The sequence below is a fragment of the Callorhinus ursinus genome, unplaced genomic scaffold, assembly GCF_003265705.2.
Source record: "Callorhinus ursinus isolate GAN/ISIS: 27379988/994484 unplaced genomic scaffold, GSC_fseal_2.0 scaffold65, whole genome shotgun sequence".
NCBI classification, from domain to species: Eukaryota; Metazoa; Chordata; class Mammalia; order Carnivora; family Otariidae; genus Callorhinus; species Callorhinus ursinus.
The window spans coordinates 7,232,343-7,252,396 of NW_027397127.1; the positions used below are offsets into that span (position 1 = coordinate 7,232,343).

The 20,054-nt window shown below is 35.7% G+C and overlaps 1 protein-coding gene across 13 annotated transcripts in view; it reads left to right on the top strand.

Annotated features, from left to right (window-relative positions):
• The window catches only part of NUP62CL (nucleoporin 62 C-terminal like), a 93,664-nt gene that overhangs the window by 64,379 nt on the left and 9,231 nt on the right, over nucleotides 1-20,054 (top strand). For all 13 annotated transcript variants that reach the window (XM_073885755.1, XM_073885759.1, XM_073885749.1 and 10 more), the window contains 3 exons: nucleotides 102-236; nucleotides 2,005-2,116; nucleotides 5,687-5,753. In XM_073885755.1, coding sequence (XP_073741856.1) covers nucleotides 102-236; nucleotides 2,005-2,116; nucleotides 5,687-5,753 — 314 coding nt within the window. The remainder of the gene's footprint in view (nucleotides 1-101; nucleotides 237-2,004; nucleotides 2,117-5,686; nucleotides 5,754-20,054) is intronic.

Here is a 20,054-nt window from a genome sequence, read left to right on the forward strand (position 1 = left end):
TTGTCCATTCTTTTTTCCTTGTTGTAGTTTTTGACATTTATTTTGACCCTCCAAATTCCTTTCATCGGCCCTTCCATTGACTTTTTTTTTTTTTTTTTTAGGCTGGAACAAGAATTGGATTTTATCCTGTCACAGCAGAAGGAACTGGAAGATCTCTTGACCCCTTTAGAGGAGTTTGTGAAGGACCAGAGTGGGTCTGCTTATCTGCAGCATGCAGATGAGGAGCATGGAAAGACGTAAGTAACTGAGTAAAGATCAAGGAATGGGACAAAACTTAGCTACTTCCAAAAAAAGGGAAAAAATAGAATTGAAGGGCAGGGAATAAAAATTGGTAGAAAAGGACGAATTCTTGTAGTTGCCATTTATCAACTTATTTGGGTGTTTTCCGTTTAACTTTTCAGGATGCTTGAAAATGAAGTAATCATTCTGGCAGTTTTGTTTTATAGCATTTTGTACACTTATTAATCTCAAGCTTATACATGAGCACTGTAAAGTTTTTATATTTGTCAAGTTTGTTCTTAAATTAGAAGTACAAGTTTTATGTGTGTGGTGTCATAGTATCGTGGGATATTTATGGTCTCCTGTTTATATTGACTCTCTTAAACCTAATGTTCATGCAGTTGCTTCAGTGATAAATCATTGGCTATTTTAAAGGCAATTTGTTAATCTGGGGGCAGACTGCATAGCTTTCAAAAATGGAATGATTTTGTCAATGTCTTGGGCTGAATATATTTTTTCGTGTGTGTGTGTGTGTGTGTGTGTGTGTGTGTGTGTGTGTGAGAGATTCAGTCTTTTTGTTGATAATATTATCAAGTGTCCCCACAGTAACTTTATCTCTCCGGAACTGGAATTTGGTAATCAGGCCAAATAATAAAATATTATTAGGAAAACTTGTCTGAATGTGCTACATAAAAAGACTGAGACCAAATCAGACTCCCTTTGGTACTGGATTATTAGTGAGTTAAGACTGAGCTTATTTTCTAAAGGCTTGCAAATTAACTTTTTTGTAGGTGCATTAAATATGGTAAGTAAGGCTAATCTGTATGGATCCTAGTTCTATTTCTGCTTTTGTATTTCGGCCTTTGTGAATCTTTTTTTTTTTTCTTTGCATTGCTTTCTATGCATTCTATCATTTTTTGAAACCTAGAGACTTACACTTTTGGCCATGAGTACCTAACTGTAGTTTGAAGGAATAATGAAACAGTTCTTTCCAACTGTTTTTATGTAGTCAGATTTATATTGTGATGGAATCTGTAGTAGGATCTTCACCAATCAAGGCAACCAATTACCTTTAAATACTCTGGGACAGAAAGGCAATAGGTAGTTATCAATAAATCTCATTGAATCCTTTAATCTTTATAGACATTAAGGTTGAAAAACTCTGATCACTTTAATTCATAAACCTATTATTGACTAGGTTAAGTGTGTATGTATGTATGTGTGTAAATAGTTCAGGTGGAAATCTTGAGAATGTAGCCAACTAATATTTGCTATGAACTTAGCAGATTTATCTGCCTTTGATTATTGTTAAACTCATTTCTCAAAACATCTTTTGTTGGATGATGGAGTATATTTATATAAGGTTTTACTTTGAAAATTTACGTATTTAAAATCATTGAAGACATCTCAGCACTTATTGAATACTCCTAAACACCGAGTAACTTCTTATGTAGCTAAATGTCTTATGAGTTCATTGTAAGAGCTAAAAAGAGTTTCGTTGCTTCAGAGCTCCCCAGGACATTATCCAGAGGGTAAATAGGTGATTATAAAAAATGCCGAGATGCTTAAAAGCCTTCACCTATGGAGTCTTTTTAGAATATGGTCATAATAAGGTCATGAATGCCGCCTACATAAAAATGTGCCATTTGTCATAACCGAGACCTACTTATAAGGCAGGGGGAGTTGGTGAAAATCCAGCTGGCGGGATCATCTTTGTACATCAGTAACGAGACATAGCGGCGAAAGCATTTCTTGTTAATCTCTTTATTTTACCTGCTTTTTCAGTTACAAATTAGCAGAAAATATAGATGCTCAGCTGAAACGAATGGCCCAAGATCTCAAGGACATTATCGAGCACCTGAATACATTTGGAAGTCCTGCTGACACTACTGACCCGGTGTGTAAACTGCTTTATCTCTTTAGTCAACCAAGATTTTAGTGTGAAATTAGCATTCTGTGAGTTCCTTTAGCTAGTTGCTTTCTCCTGTCTTCTTGTGCTCCTTACCTGCCTCTACAGATACGAACTTTGGGGTATGGTTAAGTGGGGCAGGAAAGATTTAGGAGCAGAAAAGTTTGAGTTTTTTGTGATTATCCTCAGGAGGGTAAAAAAAAAAAAAAAGACGACTTTCTTCCTTAAATGTTCAGGGTTTTCTCCCTGTTCTTCACATAGCTAAATATGTCCCTGTACTTACTTTTCTGTTCCCTTACTTATTGGCTAATTCATTCTTCCTTTTACCTGTTTTTCTATGGATTCATATAATTGTGAGTATATATGTTTGGGTTTATCAGGTATATCCAGGCAATCCTTAACTTATGACTGGGTTATGTCTTAAAAGTTTGATAGGTCAACTATTTGAGTCTTAAAATATATTTTTCCATAGAAACTTTGTTAGCGGTTGTTATTAGGTTTCCACCTGCCTCGTACAATCTACCTACCTCATAATGTCAGTGTATTTTAGCATGGGAAAATAAACCTGAAGCTCCAATTAGAGAGTTGAGATGTTTTGAATTAATTTGGCCATAAGAAAGGATTGGTACTTTTCCCCTTTATCTATGCTCTAATTAAAGAGCTTATTTTCCTCTACCTTTCCCAATTGTCTTAGCAACGAAATGGGAGTTCTCCTTTTTCCCCTCTCTCACTCCCTGGCAGTAATGGTAAGAGGGCTCTCCCATTGTAGGAACTCCCATTGTACTCTCTGTCTGTTGAGTATAATTCAGAGTGGGGCCAGGATCTGGGTAGGTGAGGACAAAGAATATATATCGTGATTATTCTTTAGTAAGCTCTTTGTCCAGTCATACAGACAGTTCTTTATCTATGTACACATTACTAGCTTTTTTAATTATAAAGAGACAGCATGGTATAATTGAGAAAGCCTTAGAATTTTATTTAAGTCACTTAATCTCTCTGGATCTTAGCTCCTTCTTTTGCAAAATGTCAAAGGTGGACTTAAATGATCTTGAAGTCCCCTCTAGCTATAAAAATTATGCCATTCTCTACTTTGGGTGAATCTAAAACTGAACAAAGACAAATATAAATTAGTCTGGGATTATCCATGCTGCCATCTCCTTGTGTTCACATAGATGATCAAGAGTTGACAGAATATAAGTTTTCTTTTTATGGAGTATTAGCTCACCATTGTGATTATAAAGTCCACAGTTATTTTATAAAAGAATTTTTATGCATAAATAAACACATGCAGATTTAGACACGAGGCAGAGCCGAAATCTAGTCTCTCTGTGTTGAAATAAAATAAGAAAGCCTTCTGAACAGAGTAAGTAAAAAGGGACTGTAATCCTATCCTTACCCTTTTTTTCTACTTAGCCTGGGATTGTTTTCTTTTGGTAGTGGGGAGTAAGTGGTGTGAGTCTTTTGTTTTTGCTTTTCCTCACAAGGGTGATTGAGATGTTTAAGACCCGTGAATTAAAGATAATTGCTGCTCGATAGCAGGGCAAAAGAAGCAAGAGATGAGCAACAATTCATCTCTTTTCTCAGATAGCATAAATCACTGTGCAAGAAGCAGAGAAAACATTTGCTGAACAATAATATTCTTGAAGATAATTTATTGTCACCAGATCAACAAAGCTTCCTTACTGTGGGCCATACACCAGGGCAGAAAAATAGCCACAGTGTTTAACAGTATTCACAATGTTGGGATTTACCTGTTTATTTTTACTGTTTGTATGCAGGGGCGGTGGTAGGGGATGGGGTAGAGGGTAGGGAAGTGTGGGGGAGATGGGAGAGACCACCTAACACCTAAAATTTTTATTAAGCAGATCCATATTGTGGTATGTGGTCTTCAGTTACATTTTCTTACGAAAACTCATTGTTCCTACTACAAGTTGTATTTCTATTTGTTATGTTAAAATACACGAAATTTCTGTTTTCATTACACACTGTTAAGTGTGGTAACATTTTCATTGCCTCCTACTTTCATTATTATCCTGGACTTTACTAGAATAGTCTTCAAAAGTATTCTAAAAAATTTTAACTGTCTAGTGTGTCTCATTACAAAGTTAATACATATACTTACTCAATGTGTTAAGCTTGGAAAACACGGAAATCTGTGAAGAAAATTAAATCACCTCTATTACCAGTACCCTGCTAAGATATTGCTATATTTTTTCCAAGTCTTTTTGCTATGCTGGTAATAATTCTCCTTTTGTTTTAAATAGCATTGAAAGCATACGTACATGGAGTTTTGTATTCTGTCTTCATTTCATATTCTTTCGCAGTGTTTTCTCAAAATTTTAAGCATTCTTTGAAAACTGGAAATCTTTGAAAATATTTATGACTTTATAGTATTTCATTAGAGGTGACTTTACCATAATATATTGAATTACTGTTTTAAATTGGTGGAGAGACTGTTTCCAATTTTTTGCCATTATACAGCTACTCTGTACTGACCAGTTATGTTTAGATCTGATTATTTCCTCTGGATAGGTTCCTAGAAGTAGAATATATTGAGTTAAAAGGTATGAATATTTTAAGACTGTTGATATATATTGTAAAAATCTACATTTTGAAGGGTTGGGTCAATTTTTATTACTATAGGATGTAGAAGAATGTACCTATTTTCTCCACACAGTTGACAACTGAGTATTACCATTTATTAAAAATTGCTGACTTGGAAATCTTGCTATTTGCAACAATATGGTTGGACCTTGAGGGCATTATGCTAAGTGAAATAAGTGAGACAGAGAAAGACAAATACCATATGATCACACTTATGTGTGGAATTTAAAAACACCAACACCAAAAATACATGCTCATAGATACAGAGAACAGATTGGTGGTTGCCAGAGGCAGGGGTTGGGTGGTGGGTGAAATGAGTGAAGGTGGTCAAAAGGTACAAGTTTTCAGGTATAAAATAAGTTATGGGGATGTCATGTACAGCATGGCGACTATTGTTAATACTGTATTGCATATTTGAAAATTGCTAAGCGATTAGATCTTTAAATGTTATTATCACAAGAGAAAAACGTTTTTAACTACATATGGTGATAGAGGTTAACAAGACATATTGTGGTGATCATTTTGCAATATATACAAATAGCAAACCATTACGTTATATGCCTGAAACTAATAGAATGTTATTTGTCAATTATACCTCAACAAAAAATTGCTGATTTGGTTGAAAAAAGTAGTATTTTAAATTTTATATGAATTTTGTGTCTTGTGAAATGTCTCTTAGTGTTTTTTTAACTTATATTTGTACTGTAGTAGTCAGTGTCTTACTGAATTACGGGAATCAAATTCTTGACAGTTACAAAATAGTTAGATTGAAATAATAGAAAGATGTAATGAACATTACAAATATGAAATAGCAAAAAATGCCATTAATACTTTATATATCCTCAGTCCATTTCTTACCAAAAGAAATGAAAAGTCACTTCCTAATTTCAATTTTTTTATGTTTGTTTACCATATCAGGATTATCGTAATTAAAAATTTTGTATGTGTTTTTAGCTTCAGCAGATCTGCAAGATCCTGAATGCTCATATGGACTCTCTACAGTGGATTAATCGGAATTCAGGTGGGAGTTTATTTGTATGTGAAGCTATCTGTTACTGCAAGTAGAAAATGTGACACAAGTCAGGTTTTGTGCACCATGACCACCCTCAAATGAGAGCTTGGTTATAGGGGTATTACTTAACTTACAGTATGTATACATTAATTCTGAAGAACTGTAATTGCTTGTTTTTATAAAATGGAACACAGTAAGAATAAACTAGAAACTAATGAAAATAGGGGCTGTATAGGAATGAGGTGGGGGAGATAGGGACAGAAGCAGGACTTCTCTATGTATACCTCTTAATATAGTTTTGATTTTTGGCCCACATAAAAGTTTAAATGCTCAAAAACTAGAATTAAGCCAAAAATACTGGGAAGAAAGACAAATGCTAAAATTGAATACATACAAACTGAAACCAAACAAACCTGTGTAACTATAACATCATCCAGCTCAGATAACTTTTGAACATGGCATTCTTGATAGTACATTCTTACTAGTATATAATTTAAGGACAGAAAGAACTGCTAAGAAATCTTAAACTGTCTTAATAGGTTATTTTTAGTTTCAGAATTATACTATATTACATTTATATATATTCTAATATAATGATATTGCCATCCTATATATTGTAGGATAAAGCAGAAGCATAAAGGATAGTGATGATAATGGAAGACAAGATAAAATAGAAGATACTATTCTGTTCCTTCTTTTTTGTTTGTATTGTAAATTTGATGCAAATATTCGTATGACTTCCTGTTCCCTTGTTCTGTTTCTAGAAAGGGCCAAGAAGCAATGACTAACCCCAGTAGCAATGAACAGCACATCAAGCACTTAAATCTTGGTTTCTAAAAACCATTCCCATTAAAAATAACCAAGGCTTCTCTGGGAAATGTCTAATCTCAGGTTTCAGGCAGGGAATGTACAGGGTGAGTTTGGAACTTTTTTATTTTTTATTTTTATTTTTTTAGAGAGAGAAAGAGAGAGCGAGTACAAGCATGGGGGGGGGGGAGAAGGCGAGGGAGGGAGAGAGAATTTTAAGTAGTCTCCATGCTCAGCACAGAGCCTGACCTGGGGCTTGATCTCAGGACCCTGAGATCATGACCTGAGCAGAAATCAAGAGTCAGATGCTTAACCGACTGAGCCACCCAGGCACCCCAGGAACTTTTCATACAAGGAAATAGATTGTTCAAAACTAATGGTGTTATATCAGGACACAAGATTGTGCTTGAATGGGCTTCTATTGGCCAAATTAAGATGGTTTGAACATCAAAAAGAATTTGCCATCACAAATGGCAAATCCAGTAATGGATTATTAGAATACACTGAGGGGGGGAAATCCATGAATCTGCAGTGATAGGAGAGGGAGGAGGAGGGGGATAGAGTGGGGAGAGGGAAGGAGAGAGAGAGAGAAATGGGAAGTGCAGGGAAAAGCCTTTATAGAAGTGTGCCAGCTAATAATTGCGGAGAGAATGATAGAATTAGAGAACCACAATTAAGAAAATTTCAACAGAGCATTTTTATTAAGCTTACCCTGATCCTGAATACCTTGCCTCATTTATAAAATGTTTCAGCTGTCAGTCATTTCTTGGCAGAAAAAATATGCTAGAAGGAATGGACTAAATACAGATTGCATGTTATTGAGTTAATTTAAAAAAACAGTTTTATTGAAGTATAATTTACATACCATAATTCTCACCCATTTTAGTATGTGTGCTGCCGAAGCGAGCACAATTTCACCCATTTTAATTGTACAGTTTAGTGAGAAAGCCACAATTTTGCCTCCCCAGCATCACGATGATTCAGGCAAAGGTCATCAGTGAATGCTAATACCACTGAGTTTAAGATTGTTGGGGAACGGGATATTTACATGGTCTCAAAAGTATCACTCCACACATTACTTAAAAATTTTAAAGAAGAAAATGTGCCTTTACAACAGAACTATCTGATAAGTACCACTTTAACCAAGTGATAAAATTTAATATCACTAATAGTGGGATAACTCCACATGCCTCTTGATCTGACGTGATAAGAAATATATAATATCATGGATGTAATATTCTTATCAAAACTGGTTCATCTGAATATAATCATAAGAAAACAATCAGACATTCTACAGGTAGAGACATTTTGGAAGATAATATAGTATTCTTATAAAAAATGTTTAACTGAATAAAATCACAAAATAATCAGACACTTTATGTGTAACACATTGTGAAACATAATTGGCGTGGGACTTTTTAAAAAGTCAGTCATGGGAAACAAAAAAAATTCAAAACCAAGTTAAGGGGATTGTCTCAGATTAAAAGAAACATAACAATTCAGTCTACTATGTTAATTTTGGATACTGGATCAAAACCAAGAAGACTTTCTTCTCTTCTCTTCTTTCCTTCTTTCTTTCATTCTTTTGTTCTTTCTCTCTTTCATTCTCTCGTTCACTTTCTTTCCCCCTTTCTTTCCTCGCCTGCCTTCCTTTCTTACTGCCTGCCTTCCTTTCTTGTTATTTTTTATTAAGGTATAATTGAACTATGACACTATATTAAGTTTCATATTAGTTTCAGGTGTACAAATAATGATTCAATATTTATATACACTGTGAAATGATCATCACAATAAGTCTAGTTACCAACCATCACCATACAGAATTACAGAAAAAATTTTCCTTGAATTTTTTTTGTTTCCCATGACTGACTTTTTAAAAAGTCCCATGCCAATTACATTTCACAATGTGTTACACATAGAGTGTCTGATTATTTTTTGATTTTATTCAGTTAAACATTTTTTATAAGAATACTACATTATCTTCCAAAATGTCTCTACCTGTAGAATGTCTGATTGTTTTCTTATGATTAGTGATATTAAATTTTAGTATTTACTTTCTTGGCAACTTTCAAGTATACACGACAGTATTATTGACTATAGTCACCATGCTATACATTACATCCCCATGACTTATTTATTTTATAATTGAAGTTTGTACCTCTTGACCCCCTTCACCCATTTCGCCTTCTCCTCTCTAGCACTGTGCTGTTCTCTGTATTTATGAGTTTTGTTTTGTTTGTTCATTTGTTTTTTTTTAGATTCCACATATAAGTGAAATCATATGGTATTTGTCTTTGTCTGACTTATTTCACATAGCATAATACCTTTTAGTTCCATCCTTGTTGTCACAAATGGCAAGATTTCATTTTTTTATGGGTGAGTAGTGTCCCCCATTGTGTGTGTGTGTGTGTGTATACCAAATCTTCTTTTTCTAAAAAATTTTTAATTCCAGTATAATTAATGATGTATTAGTTTCAGGTGTATAATATAGTGATTCAACAATTTCTGTACATGACTCAGTGCTCATCATGATAAGTGTACCCTTACTCCCCTTCACCTATTTCACCCATCCCCCCATCCACCTCCTCTCTGTGTTCCAAATCTTCTTTATCCATTCATCCAGCAGTGGACGCTAAAGATTAGGGCCATATCTTGGCTATTGTAAATAATGATGCAATTAACAAAGGGCATGTATATCTTTTCAAATTAGTGTTCTCATTTTCTTCAGATGAATACATGGTACTGGAATTGCTGGTTCATTGGTAGTTCTATTTTTAATTTTTTGAGGAACCTCCATACTGTTTTTCATAGTGACTACACCAACTTTACATCCCCACCAAAGTGCATGAGGGTCCTTGTTTTTCCACATTCTTGCCAACCCTTGTTATTTATCTTTTTGATAATAGGCATTCTGACAGGTAGAGGTGATATCTCATTGTGAATTTGATTTCCATTTCCCTGATGATGACTGATGCTGAGCATCTTTTCATATGTCTGTTGGCCATCTGTGTGTCTTCTTTGAAAAAATATCTATTCATGTCTTCTGCCCATTTTTAATTGGATTGTTTTTCTGGTATTGAGTTGTATAAGTTCTTTATATATTTTGGATATTAACCCCTTATTGGATATATCATTTTTTTAAAGATTTTATTTATTTATTTGAGAGAGAGAGAGAATGAGAGACAGAAAGCACAAGAGGGAAGAGGGTCAGAGGGAGAAGCAGACTCCCTGCTGAGCAGGAAGCCTGATGCGGGACTCGATCCCGGGACTCCAGGATCATGACCTGAGCCGAAGGCAGTCGCTTAACCAACTGAGCCACCCAGGCGCCCTTGGATATATCATTTGGAAATATCTTCTCCCATTCAGTGGGTTGCATTTTCATTCTGTTAATGGTTTCCTTTGCTGTGCAGATTGTTTTTTAATATAGTCCTATTTGTTGTTGTTGTTGTTGTTGTTTTTTAATTTTGTCACCTTTGTTTTTGGAGTCAGATCCAAAAAATCATTGCCAAGACCGATGTCAAGGAGCTTATCACCTATGTTTTCTCAAGAAGATGTTATTTAGAACAATTGGGGAAACTGAATAAGAACTGTATATTAAATGATATTAATGAATTTTTTATTTTTCTTACGTGTGTTACTGTGGACGTGTAGGGAAACATTTTATTCTTAGAAGCTGTATGCTACATTATTTAGAGAAGTGTCATGTCTAGTTTTCTTTCAAGTGGTTCAACCAAAATCTTGTGAAGAGAAAGAGATTGAGCAATTTGAGGCAAAATAATAACAGGGCGTTAATCTACTAAAGGATATACAAGTTTGTGATTTTTACTCTTCTCTCAACTTTCTATGGGTTTAAAATAAAAATATAGGGAAAATAATTTGTATAGACTTTTGCCTAAAATAAGGAGTATTAGTGAGACCTCAGTAATTGAGATAAATGGGGGCTAGTTAGGCAATTAGTTGTTACTCTTTTTAAAGATGTAGTATGAAAATAATACAACTTTTCTCATTTCTCATTTCCAGATTCCTTATTCTCTTCATTAATAGAGGTCATCAACCATGAACTTCTTTACCTTTTTTTCCCTTCTAGACATACCTATACCATCCTCCACCTTTACTTCCTTCTCTCAGAAGAAGTGTCATCTCCCTTTCTAAACTCTTTTGAACCATCAGAGGGATGTTAAGTTCTATATTGCTTTAGCATTAATTACCTGATAGGGAGAAGTTTCTGAGTTTGATAGGTATGGACGGGTTCAAGTCAAGGCATTACCACTTAATAGTTGTGTGACCTTAACTGTTACTTAATCTCTCTGAGTCTATATCCTCATTTGAAAAATGAGGAAGAATATTTACCTTTCAGGGTCCTTTTTATAAGGACTAAAAGAAACAGTGTTGAACTTTCCTGAAGCAGTGCCTGGCCCAGGTTGGTGGTTAGTAAATAACAATGGCAGACCAGGTTGGCGGTTAGTAAATAACAATGGCAGAACTCGTTATCAGAGATTACTGTGTATAGGAGAGAGGGCGAGAGAGGAGAAAGACAACAGAGCCATTTGATTCAAAAAGTAGCTATTAAATTGGTCTAGGGAAGGTATTTCCAGGAAGATTATCACTGAAAATTACTTACCTTGGAGAAATTGTTAGAATGGCTGAGATGGAATGTCAGTGACTGGAAAACAGAGGAATGGGATTATGCAGTTTGACTCAGTTGTCTTCCTGTGTGTTGCATATTTTCCTACAATGAGCAATGCATCTTGGGTGGAGCTAGGGGGATGTCAAAATGTAAATATGCTGTAAAGAAAGATTAGAGTAATTTTTTTCTCTTGGCTGGGATCTTCTTTTTCATAAGTGGAATATCAAGGCTCTCAGCCAATGTTTTCCTGCTAGTGCTGCAGAGGACTTACTTCATATAATTGAAGATACCGTGGCCCAGACAGGTTAAATGACTTCCCTAAGAACACACAGCTAATTACTGGCAAAGCTAGGACCAGAATCCAAATTTCCTGATTACCAGAACAGTATTCTTTCTCCTGGTGTGCTCTCAAAACAATTCTAATGTAGGCATCACTGGATGTTAAAAAAAAAAAAAAAACCTTAATCATGTACCAACAGTAGAGGACAAGGGTTTTCAAAGTATGATAATCGTAGTACTTTGTGTCAGACATATTTTCTAACTGGGTAAATTTCTCAGTCAACACAGGGTAAAAAGAGTAAGACTATGGATAGTAATGATTACTGGGAGTTACTTTTTTGCTTAAAATTCAGTTGAGCTGGAGACGCAATGAGGTCTCCTGTAGGTTCTCAACTGAGACAGTGGAGGTCATGATGAAGAGAGGGGGAAAAGCCCAGTAATTCCTGCTGCTGTGGGCTCCTTTTTGTTGTTCCCATCAAGGAACCTTTCCTTTTCATATCAGGAAATAACATGATCAAGTAATAGAGAGTGTCAGGCTTCAATTATGCTAAGAGTTTTTTTTTGTGTGTGTGGTGGTGGTGGTTTATTTTGCTTTTTAATAGTTAATGAGGTCACATCTGCTGAAATGGTCTGTGGCCTGAGAAGTTTAAGGTTAAACTCATACGCAAATAATAGTTTTAGAAAAACTAATTCATGTGTTATCTTAGCAATGGAAATAATATATTTTTTCCTGAAGAAAAATCTCTAACTGTATAATTTTTTTTAAGGATTTTATTTATTTGAGAGAGAGAGAGAAAAAGAGACAGAGCACAAGCAGGGGAAGGGGCAGAGGGAGAGGGAGAAGCAGGGTCACCACTGAGCAGGGAGCCCGAGGTAGGGCTCCGTCCTAGGACCCTGGGTCCTGGGGATCATGACCTGAGCCAAAGGCAGATGCTTAACCGCCTGGGCCACAGGCGCCCGTAACTGTATAGGTTTTTAAAAATGATTTTTTAATGTCAAAATCTGTATTTTAAAAGGTTTCTGGGGAATGTTTTTGTGATTTAATATCCTTAACATTGGTACGATTTTTTTTTTCCTATTGTAAGACATAGCAACTGTAATGCTAATAGGATCATGTATTTAACTTAACAATCAGCGTATCTTTAAAAGTGACTTAGAAACCACAGAGTATACTTTAAATGTTAAAAGATTGCACTGTCCAATCAACTGTTCAGTATTCATGAGTGAGTTAGAGAGAAGCTGGCCCCTTTTTTTTCTCCAAACTCCGTAGAACTGACTGTGATGGGACTGAGCTGGAAAGTGGTCAGAGATTAAATACGAGAGCATTGAATCAGGGAATGTCTGAACATGTGCTGATATTGACCAGTTCTCAAATTTGATACTCATCCATTGTTTAACAGTATGTCTGCCTCTTTTCCTCCTGATCAGTATAGATAATTGAGAGTTAATAGTAGCGATAGTCAAATACCACTTTCCTCTTTTGTCTTTCTCTGTAAAACTTTACAGCCTTATTTCAAGGTATGCTTGATGGCAATGCTGCAGTCACACATCTGTCTTCTGAGTTGGCAGTCACTGAAACTACAGCAGGTCCAGCTCTTCTGGGACCACTTAGGACAGAGTTGACAATCAATCTGAGCTAATTTGCTATTCATTTTAAATATATGGAGCTACTTTTCTTAGAGAGCAGGGGAGGTAGGGGCGAAGGACAGGAATTTTTTTGTTTCTCCATATACCAAACCATTGTTGGGTCCATAACATTAATATTTATCACATGCCACAATAAAGGGATGGGCAGCATAAAATCTTAAACTTATCATTCTTTAGAAGTTCTAGAAGTTCCTTGAGTATTTTCATGACATTTTGCTCTTTTGGTGAAGTGTCCGAAAGCATCATGACTAAAATATATTTCATCCATGATCTTTGCCATCTCTTATGGGTTACAGCCCCATAATTATTTAATAGCTGCTTACAACATTTTGACTGCTATTTAGGGAAGAAAGAGAAGACTCCTTGGAGTAGCTAAAAATGCCATCAGGAATTTTGTGATGTTTCCAAAATACATTCCCATTAGCACCGGTCTCTGATCACCTTATTTTTTCTTTTTGATGTAAAACATTCTTAGTTGTCTAGTGTGGTGTGACTAACTCTTGCATAAAATGCCTTCGGGATCATTTCAGAGAAGCAGCTTTTTTGTGATATGTCACAACTATAATTCATTTTTACCCAATGTTAATATTTATTTGAGGGGATTATTTTAAATTAGAGTTTTCAGGGTTGGATGTTTTTAAACCTTTTTTTTAAAGACAAAATTGAGGTAGATTTGACATATAACATTATATTATTTTCAGGGGCACAATACCATGATTCAATATTTGTATATATTGTGAAATGATTGCCACAATAAGTCGGGTTAATATCTGTCACCTTACATAGTTAAAATTTTTTTTTTCTCATCACAAGAATCTTGTGATGACAACTTTTAAAACCTGCTTTCTTGGCAACTTTCAAATATGCAATATGGCATTATTAACTATAGTCACCGTGCCATATATTTTTTAAGAAGCTTGGTCCAGGTAAATGCTTTAAAAATATTTTTATTAGCTTACTTTCATCCCTCTTATATCTGTAGAGCATCAAATGCTGAGATGCCAAAAGATGCCTTTGAATTCCAAATAAAATGTCTTCTTTCTCTTTCATCCTCTAAAATAAAATCTGATTTACTGATTAAGGTGGTTTCTTTTACCTCCTCTTTTTCTTAAATTCTTTGAGAAATCTTGGTGACATTGGTTGATCAGCGAGGTCATCTATTGTGTTCTGGAGTGTAGTGTTCCACTTCTGATACTTGAGAAGAAAATGCTCTTATCTGCCAGAGATGTGGCAACTCACTCTAGGGGTCTCTTAAGCTCAACAGAGACAGGTACTCGCTTCTTAACTGAAAGGTATTTTATGTCTTTCCATTGTTTAATGAGCTACCTCCTCGTCTCCGCTCCCCGTTGCAGACAAGATAGATTTATCGTCACATTATTGTTCCTTGATTCTAAATAATCTCTTGTAGGTAAGATTAGGGTATGAAGGTTAAAAATGATGAAGTCTTCAGCTCCTGTTAGGAAATAGTGCGTGATGGTTAACATTCTCGGAGCTCCACTTCTAACATTCCTTTTCTATATGTAAATCCAGATTTGAAATACACTCAATGCATCTGCAAAATTAGATTTCTCACTAATCCTGCTTATGTACATTTTGTGCCCAAGTGAATTTCCTCAGCTGGAGAGCCTCCCCAGATGAATTATATGTAACATGATTTAAATCACTCCCAAATAGCAGGATTTATATTGTTTGTGAGATATACAGATTTTTCTCCAAAGCAATTTTCTTCCTGCTAGCGACTAAAAACTATAAATATGCTGGAGTCTTGCTATAATGCTGTTTTTGGGCCGATGCTCTATGGCCACCTCATAGATAAAATGGCCTGATAGTATTTCACCAATGAAATCTCCCTAGATGGGGTTCAGATAGGCCTGCCTTACTTTGAGCACTTCAGTGTTTGAAAGGACAACAAATAGCATTATTCTGTGGTGCCAATTATTAGTTCAACATAGTACTTTTTCTTTAAACTCTTAACAGCATTTGACAAACAGGCACACTGTAATAGAAAAAGCACTCGGAGATGGGAGTCTAAAGATACGAATCCTGGCATCATTTTTCATTAGCTTTGGCCTTTGGGAAGTTACTGAACCTTACCTTCTTGAGTTTTTAATTCTCTCTATCCTGATGGATATTGTGGGACTCAAATAAAGTAATATGTATAGCCATTTTGAAAACTGAAGTACTGTATAATGGGAATGTGTTCTCTCAGATACAAGTCAAAACCACGTAGCTGTGACTGTTAAATACAAAACACCTACTATGGGCCAAGGCACTGTTAATCAGTGTAGGAGGTATAAACATCAATGGCACACTGCCTTGAACAGGTTCAAAGTGTGGGGGTGGGGGCAGCAAAGAAAGAGAAACCTAATCTTTAGTTGATTTCCTGGAAGAGGTAGAATTGAAATGAGACTTGAATAGTAAGTGATATTTCAGTAGGATGACTGGCTGAGGACCACTTAAGATGTAATGTAATAATAATTCTACTACCTTGTTTCCACCATGTTGTCTCCCAAGAATTCAGGATAGCTTCACCATCTTTTCTTTTTATGCCTTTCCTTGAAATGTATATTTTATTAATTTTGTGTGAGGGGTAGTGCTGTACACAAGCAGGTATCTTCACATCACCAACTTAATGTGTCATTAGCAAGACCAGGATGAGCATTCCCATGGCAGAGATGAGAGCTTTGTCCATTCTCTAGAAACACTCTTCTTCCCATCAGACCAGAGTTAGTACTGAGAATTCAAGTATATTTATTCTGAATGTTACTTTAATTTTAATAAGCTAGGAATCTTCTTAAAAGTAGCTAAGACAAATAGGAGGACAGTGTCCTCTCTCTTTCTTTTTTCCTTGCCCCTTTCCTATCTCTTTCTTCCCCTTTCCGAATGAAAAATAAACCTTAATTATATTCAGCTCCTAAGATTTCAAGGTTGCTTTTAAACAGCATCCTAACCGAATACAAAACCTTAAAATATGGCTTTAGCTTAATAGGCATGCAACAATGAGGAAACCTAGATCGTAAAGCTAAAAGATGGCCAACCATATTAAGTAGTGAGAACAGATTTGTTAAAACTATCACATCATATAAACTGGGGGCCATATTAATGTGCCTATTCTATTGAGCAGGCACTTCTGGGAAAAGAGGTTGGGAATCCAAACCTTATTTGTGTGGGTTAGTCTTCATCATTGAAATTTGTACATTTTACTATTTCAGTTAATTGTACATTCACATGTACTAGTAAGAAATCATATAGAGGTGCTGAAAAAATAATACAGAGGTCCTATTTATTCATTACCTAGTTTTCCCCAGTGCTAATGTCTTGTAAAACTGTAGTACAGTAACACAAGCAGGATATTGACATTAGCATAATCTGTCTTGTTCAGATTTTCCCGGTTTTATTTGTATTGTGTTTGTGTGTTTTGTTATACCCAATTTTATCACATGTGTAGGTTTGTATATCCATTACCATAGTCAAAATACAGAACAGTTCCATTACCCTAAGAATTCCTCATAATCCCCCTTTATTGCCACACCCACCTTCCTCCCCCATCTCTAACCCAGTTCCTAATTCCTACAAACCACCAATCTGTTCACCCATTTCTAAAATTTTATCATTTCAAGATACTATATAAGTGGAATCATACATCGTATAACCATTTGATGTTGGCTTTATTTATTTATTTTTTGCTCAGTGTAATTCCCCCGAAATCCATCTAAATTTCGTATATCAGTGGTTCGATCCTTTCAGTTGCTGACTAATACTCCAAAGCATGTATGCGCCACAGTTTATTTTACACATTTACTGGGTTGTAGGACATCTGGGATGTTTGCAGTTTTTGGCTACTCACAAGTAAAGCTTCTGGGAGCATTTATGTACAGATTTCTTATATGAACAGAAGTTTTCATTTCTCTGGGATATATGTCTAAGAGTGCAATTCCTGGTAATATGGTGGTTGCACGTTTAGTTTTATGAGGAGCTGCTGCACTTTTTTCCAGAGTGGATATACCATTTTACATGTCCACCCGTGATGTATGATACATCTAATTTGGGTCCTCAACAGCATTTGATATTTTCACGATTTTTTTTTCCTTTTAGCCATACTGATAGATATGTAGTGATATCATTGCAGTTTTAATTTTCATTTCCCTGATAGCTAATGATGTTGAACATCTTTTTATATGCTTATTTGCCATCAGTGTATCAGCTTTGGTGAAATGTCTGTTCTTGTCTTTTGTCCATTTGCTAATTGCTAATTGGCTTGCTTTTTTTTTTTTAAAGATTTTATTTATTTGAGAGAGAGAGAACGAGCAGGGGGAAGGACAGAGGGAGAAGCGGACCCCCCACTGAGCAGGGAGCCGACGCGGGGCTCAATCCCAGGACCCTGAGATCACAACCTGAGCCAAAGGCAGAGGCTTAACCAACTGAGCCACCCAGGCGCCCCTTGTTTTTTTGTTTTAATGTTTTGAGACTTTAGTATATATTCTAGTGTATATACTAGTCCTCTGTTGGCTCTGTGGTTTGCAGATATTTTCTCCTAGTCTGTCCTTTGTCTATTCCTCTTAACCGAGCTGTCCACAGGACAAAAGTTTTTAATTTTGAGTTTCTCCATTTTTTTATGGATTATGCTTTTGGTGTCAAATCTGAGAACTTTTTGCCTAGTACTGTATCCCAAAGATTTTCTCCTATTTTTTTCTACAAGTTTTATTGTTTCACCTTTTACATTTAAGGCTGTGATCCATTTTTGAGTTAATTTTTCTTTAAGATGTGAGGTTTAGATCAAGGTTCTTTTTTCCTTTTCTTTTTTCTTTGCCTATGGATATCCAATTGTTTCCAAACCAGTTGAAAAGACTATCCTTCCTCAACTGAATTGCTTTTGCACCTTTGTCAAATACTAGTTTGACATATGGATCTTTTTCTGGGCTTTCTATCCCATAGATCTATATGTGTTTCCCTCCACTAATATCACTCTGTCTTCATTATTGTAGCTGTATAGTAAGCCTTAATATCTGGTAGAGGGATTCCTCTCACGTTATTTTTTTTTCCATCAAGATTGTTTTGGCCATTTTAATTCCTTTGCCCTCTCATAAAAATTTGTTGGGATTTGATAGAAATTACATTAAACCTATAGATCAGTTTGGGGGAGAATTGACATTTTTACTATGTTGAATCTTCCCATCCATGAATGTGGCATGACCCACCATTTATTTAGGTTTTCTTTCATTTCTTTCATCAGCATTTTGTACTTTCCAGCACCCACATTATATATGTTTTGGTTTTATTAGATTTATACTTAACGATTTCATTTTATTTGTAGTGATTATAAATGGTATTATGTTTTAAATTTTGGTTTCCATATGCTCATTGCTAGCACATAAAAATGCAATTTGTTTTTATTTATTTTTATTTAAATTCAATAGCCAACATATAGTACATCATTAGTTTTTGATGTAGTGTTCAGTGATTCATTAGTTGCGTATAACACCCAGTGCTCATCACATCATATGCCCTCCTTAATACCCATCACCCAGTTACGCCATTCCCCCACCCACCTCCCTTTCCGTAACCCTCAGTTTGTTTCCTGGAGTCCAGAGTCTCTCATGGTTCATCTCCCCCTCTGATTTCTTCCCATTCATTTTTCCCTCCCTTCCCCTATGGTCCTCTGCGCTATTCCTTATGTTCCACATGTGAGTGAAACCATATGATACATGTCTTTCTCTGCTTGACTTATTTCACTTGGCATAATACCCTCCAGTTCCATCCATGTCGATGTAAATGGTAGGCATTTATCCTTTCTGATGGCTGAGTCATATTCCATTGCATATATGGACCACATCTTCTTTATCCATTCATCTGTTGAAGGACATCTTGACTCTTTCCACAGTTTGGCTATTGTGGACATTGCTGCTATGAACACTGGGGTGCAGGTGCCCCTTCTTTTCACTACATCTGTGTCTTTGGTGTAAATACCCAGGAGTGCAGTTGCTGGGTCGTAGGGTAGCTCTATTTTTAACTTCTTGAGGAACCTCTACACTGTTTTCCAGAGGGGCTGTACCAGCTTGGCATTCCCACCAGCAGTGTAAGGGGGTTCCCCTTCCTCCACATCCTCGCCAACGTTTGTTGTTCCCTGTCTTGTTAATTTTAGCCTTTCTTGTATGTATGCTTTCTTGTATGTATGCTTGCTGAACTTCTTAGATCTAGGAATTTTTGTTTTGTTTTGTTTTGTTTTTCATTCCTTGGGATTTTCTACATAGGTAGTTATATCATCTGCAAATAGGGAAAGTTATTTCTTCCTTTCCGATCTGTATGCCATTTATTTCTTTTCCTCGCATTGCACTGGCTAGAACTTCCTGTACTATGTTGAGTAAGAGTTATGAGAGCAGACATCTTTGTCATGTTCCTGAGTTTCCATGGAAAGCCTTCACTCTTTCACTTGAAGTATGATGTTAGTTGTAGACTTTTCGTAGATGCTCTTTATCAAGTTTAGGTAATTCCATGCTCTTCCTGACTTGCTGAGAATTTTTATCATGAATGGATTTTGTCAAATGCTTTTTCTGCATCAATTGCTATAATTGTGTGTTTTTTCTTCTTTAACTTGATATGGTGGATTGCATTGATATATTTTTTTAATTTAAATTTTGTTAGTTATCATATAGTGCAATATTGCTTTCTGGAGTAGAATTCAGTGATCTATCACTTACATACAACACCAGTGCTCATCACAACAAGTGCCCTCTTTAATACCCATCATCCATCTAGCCCATCCCCCACCCATCTCCCTCCATCAATCCTCAGTTTGTTCTCTGTCGTTAAGAGTCACTTATGGCTTGTTTCCCTCTCTCATTTTCCCCATATGTTCATCTGTTTTGTTTCTTAAATTCCACAACTGAGTGAAATAATGTGGTATTTGTCTTTCTCTGACTTATTTCACTTAGCATAATACACTCTAGCTC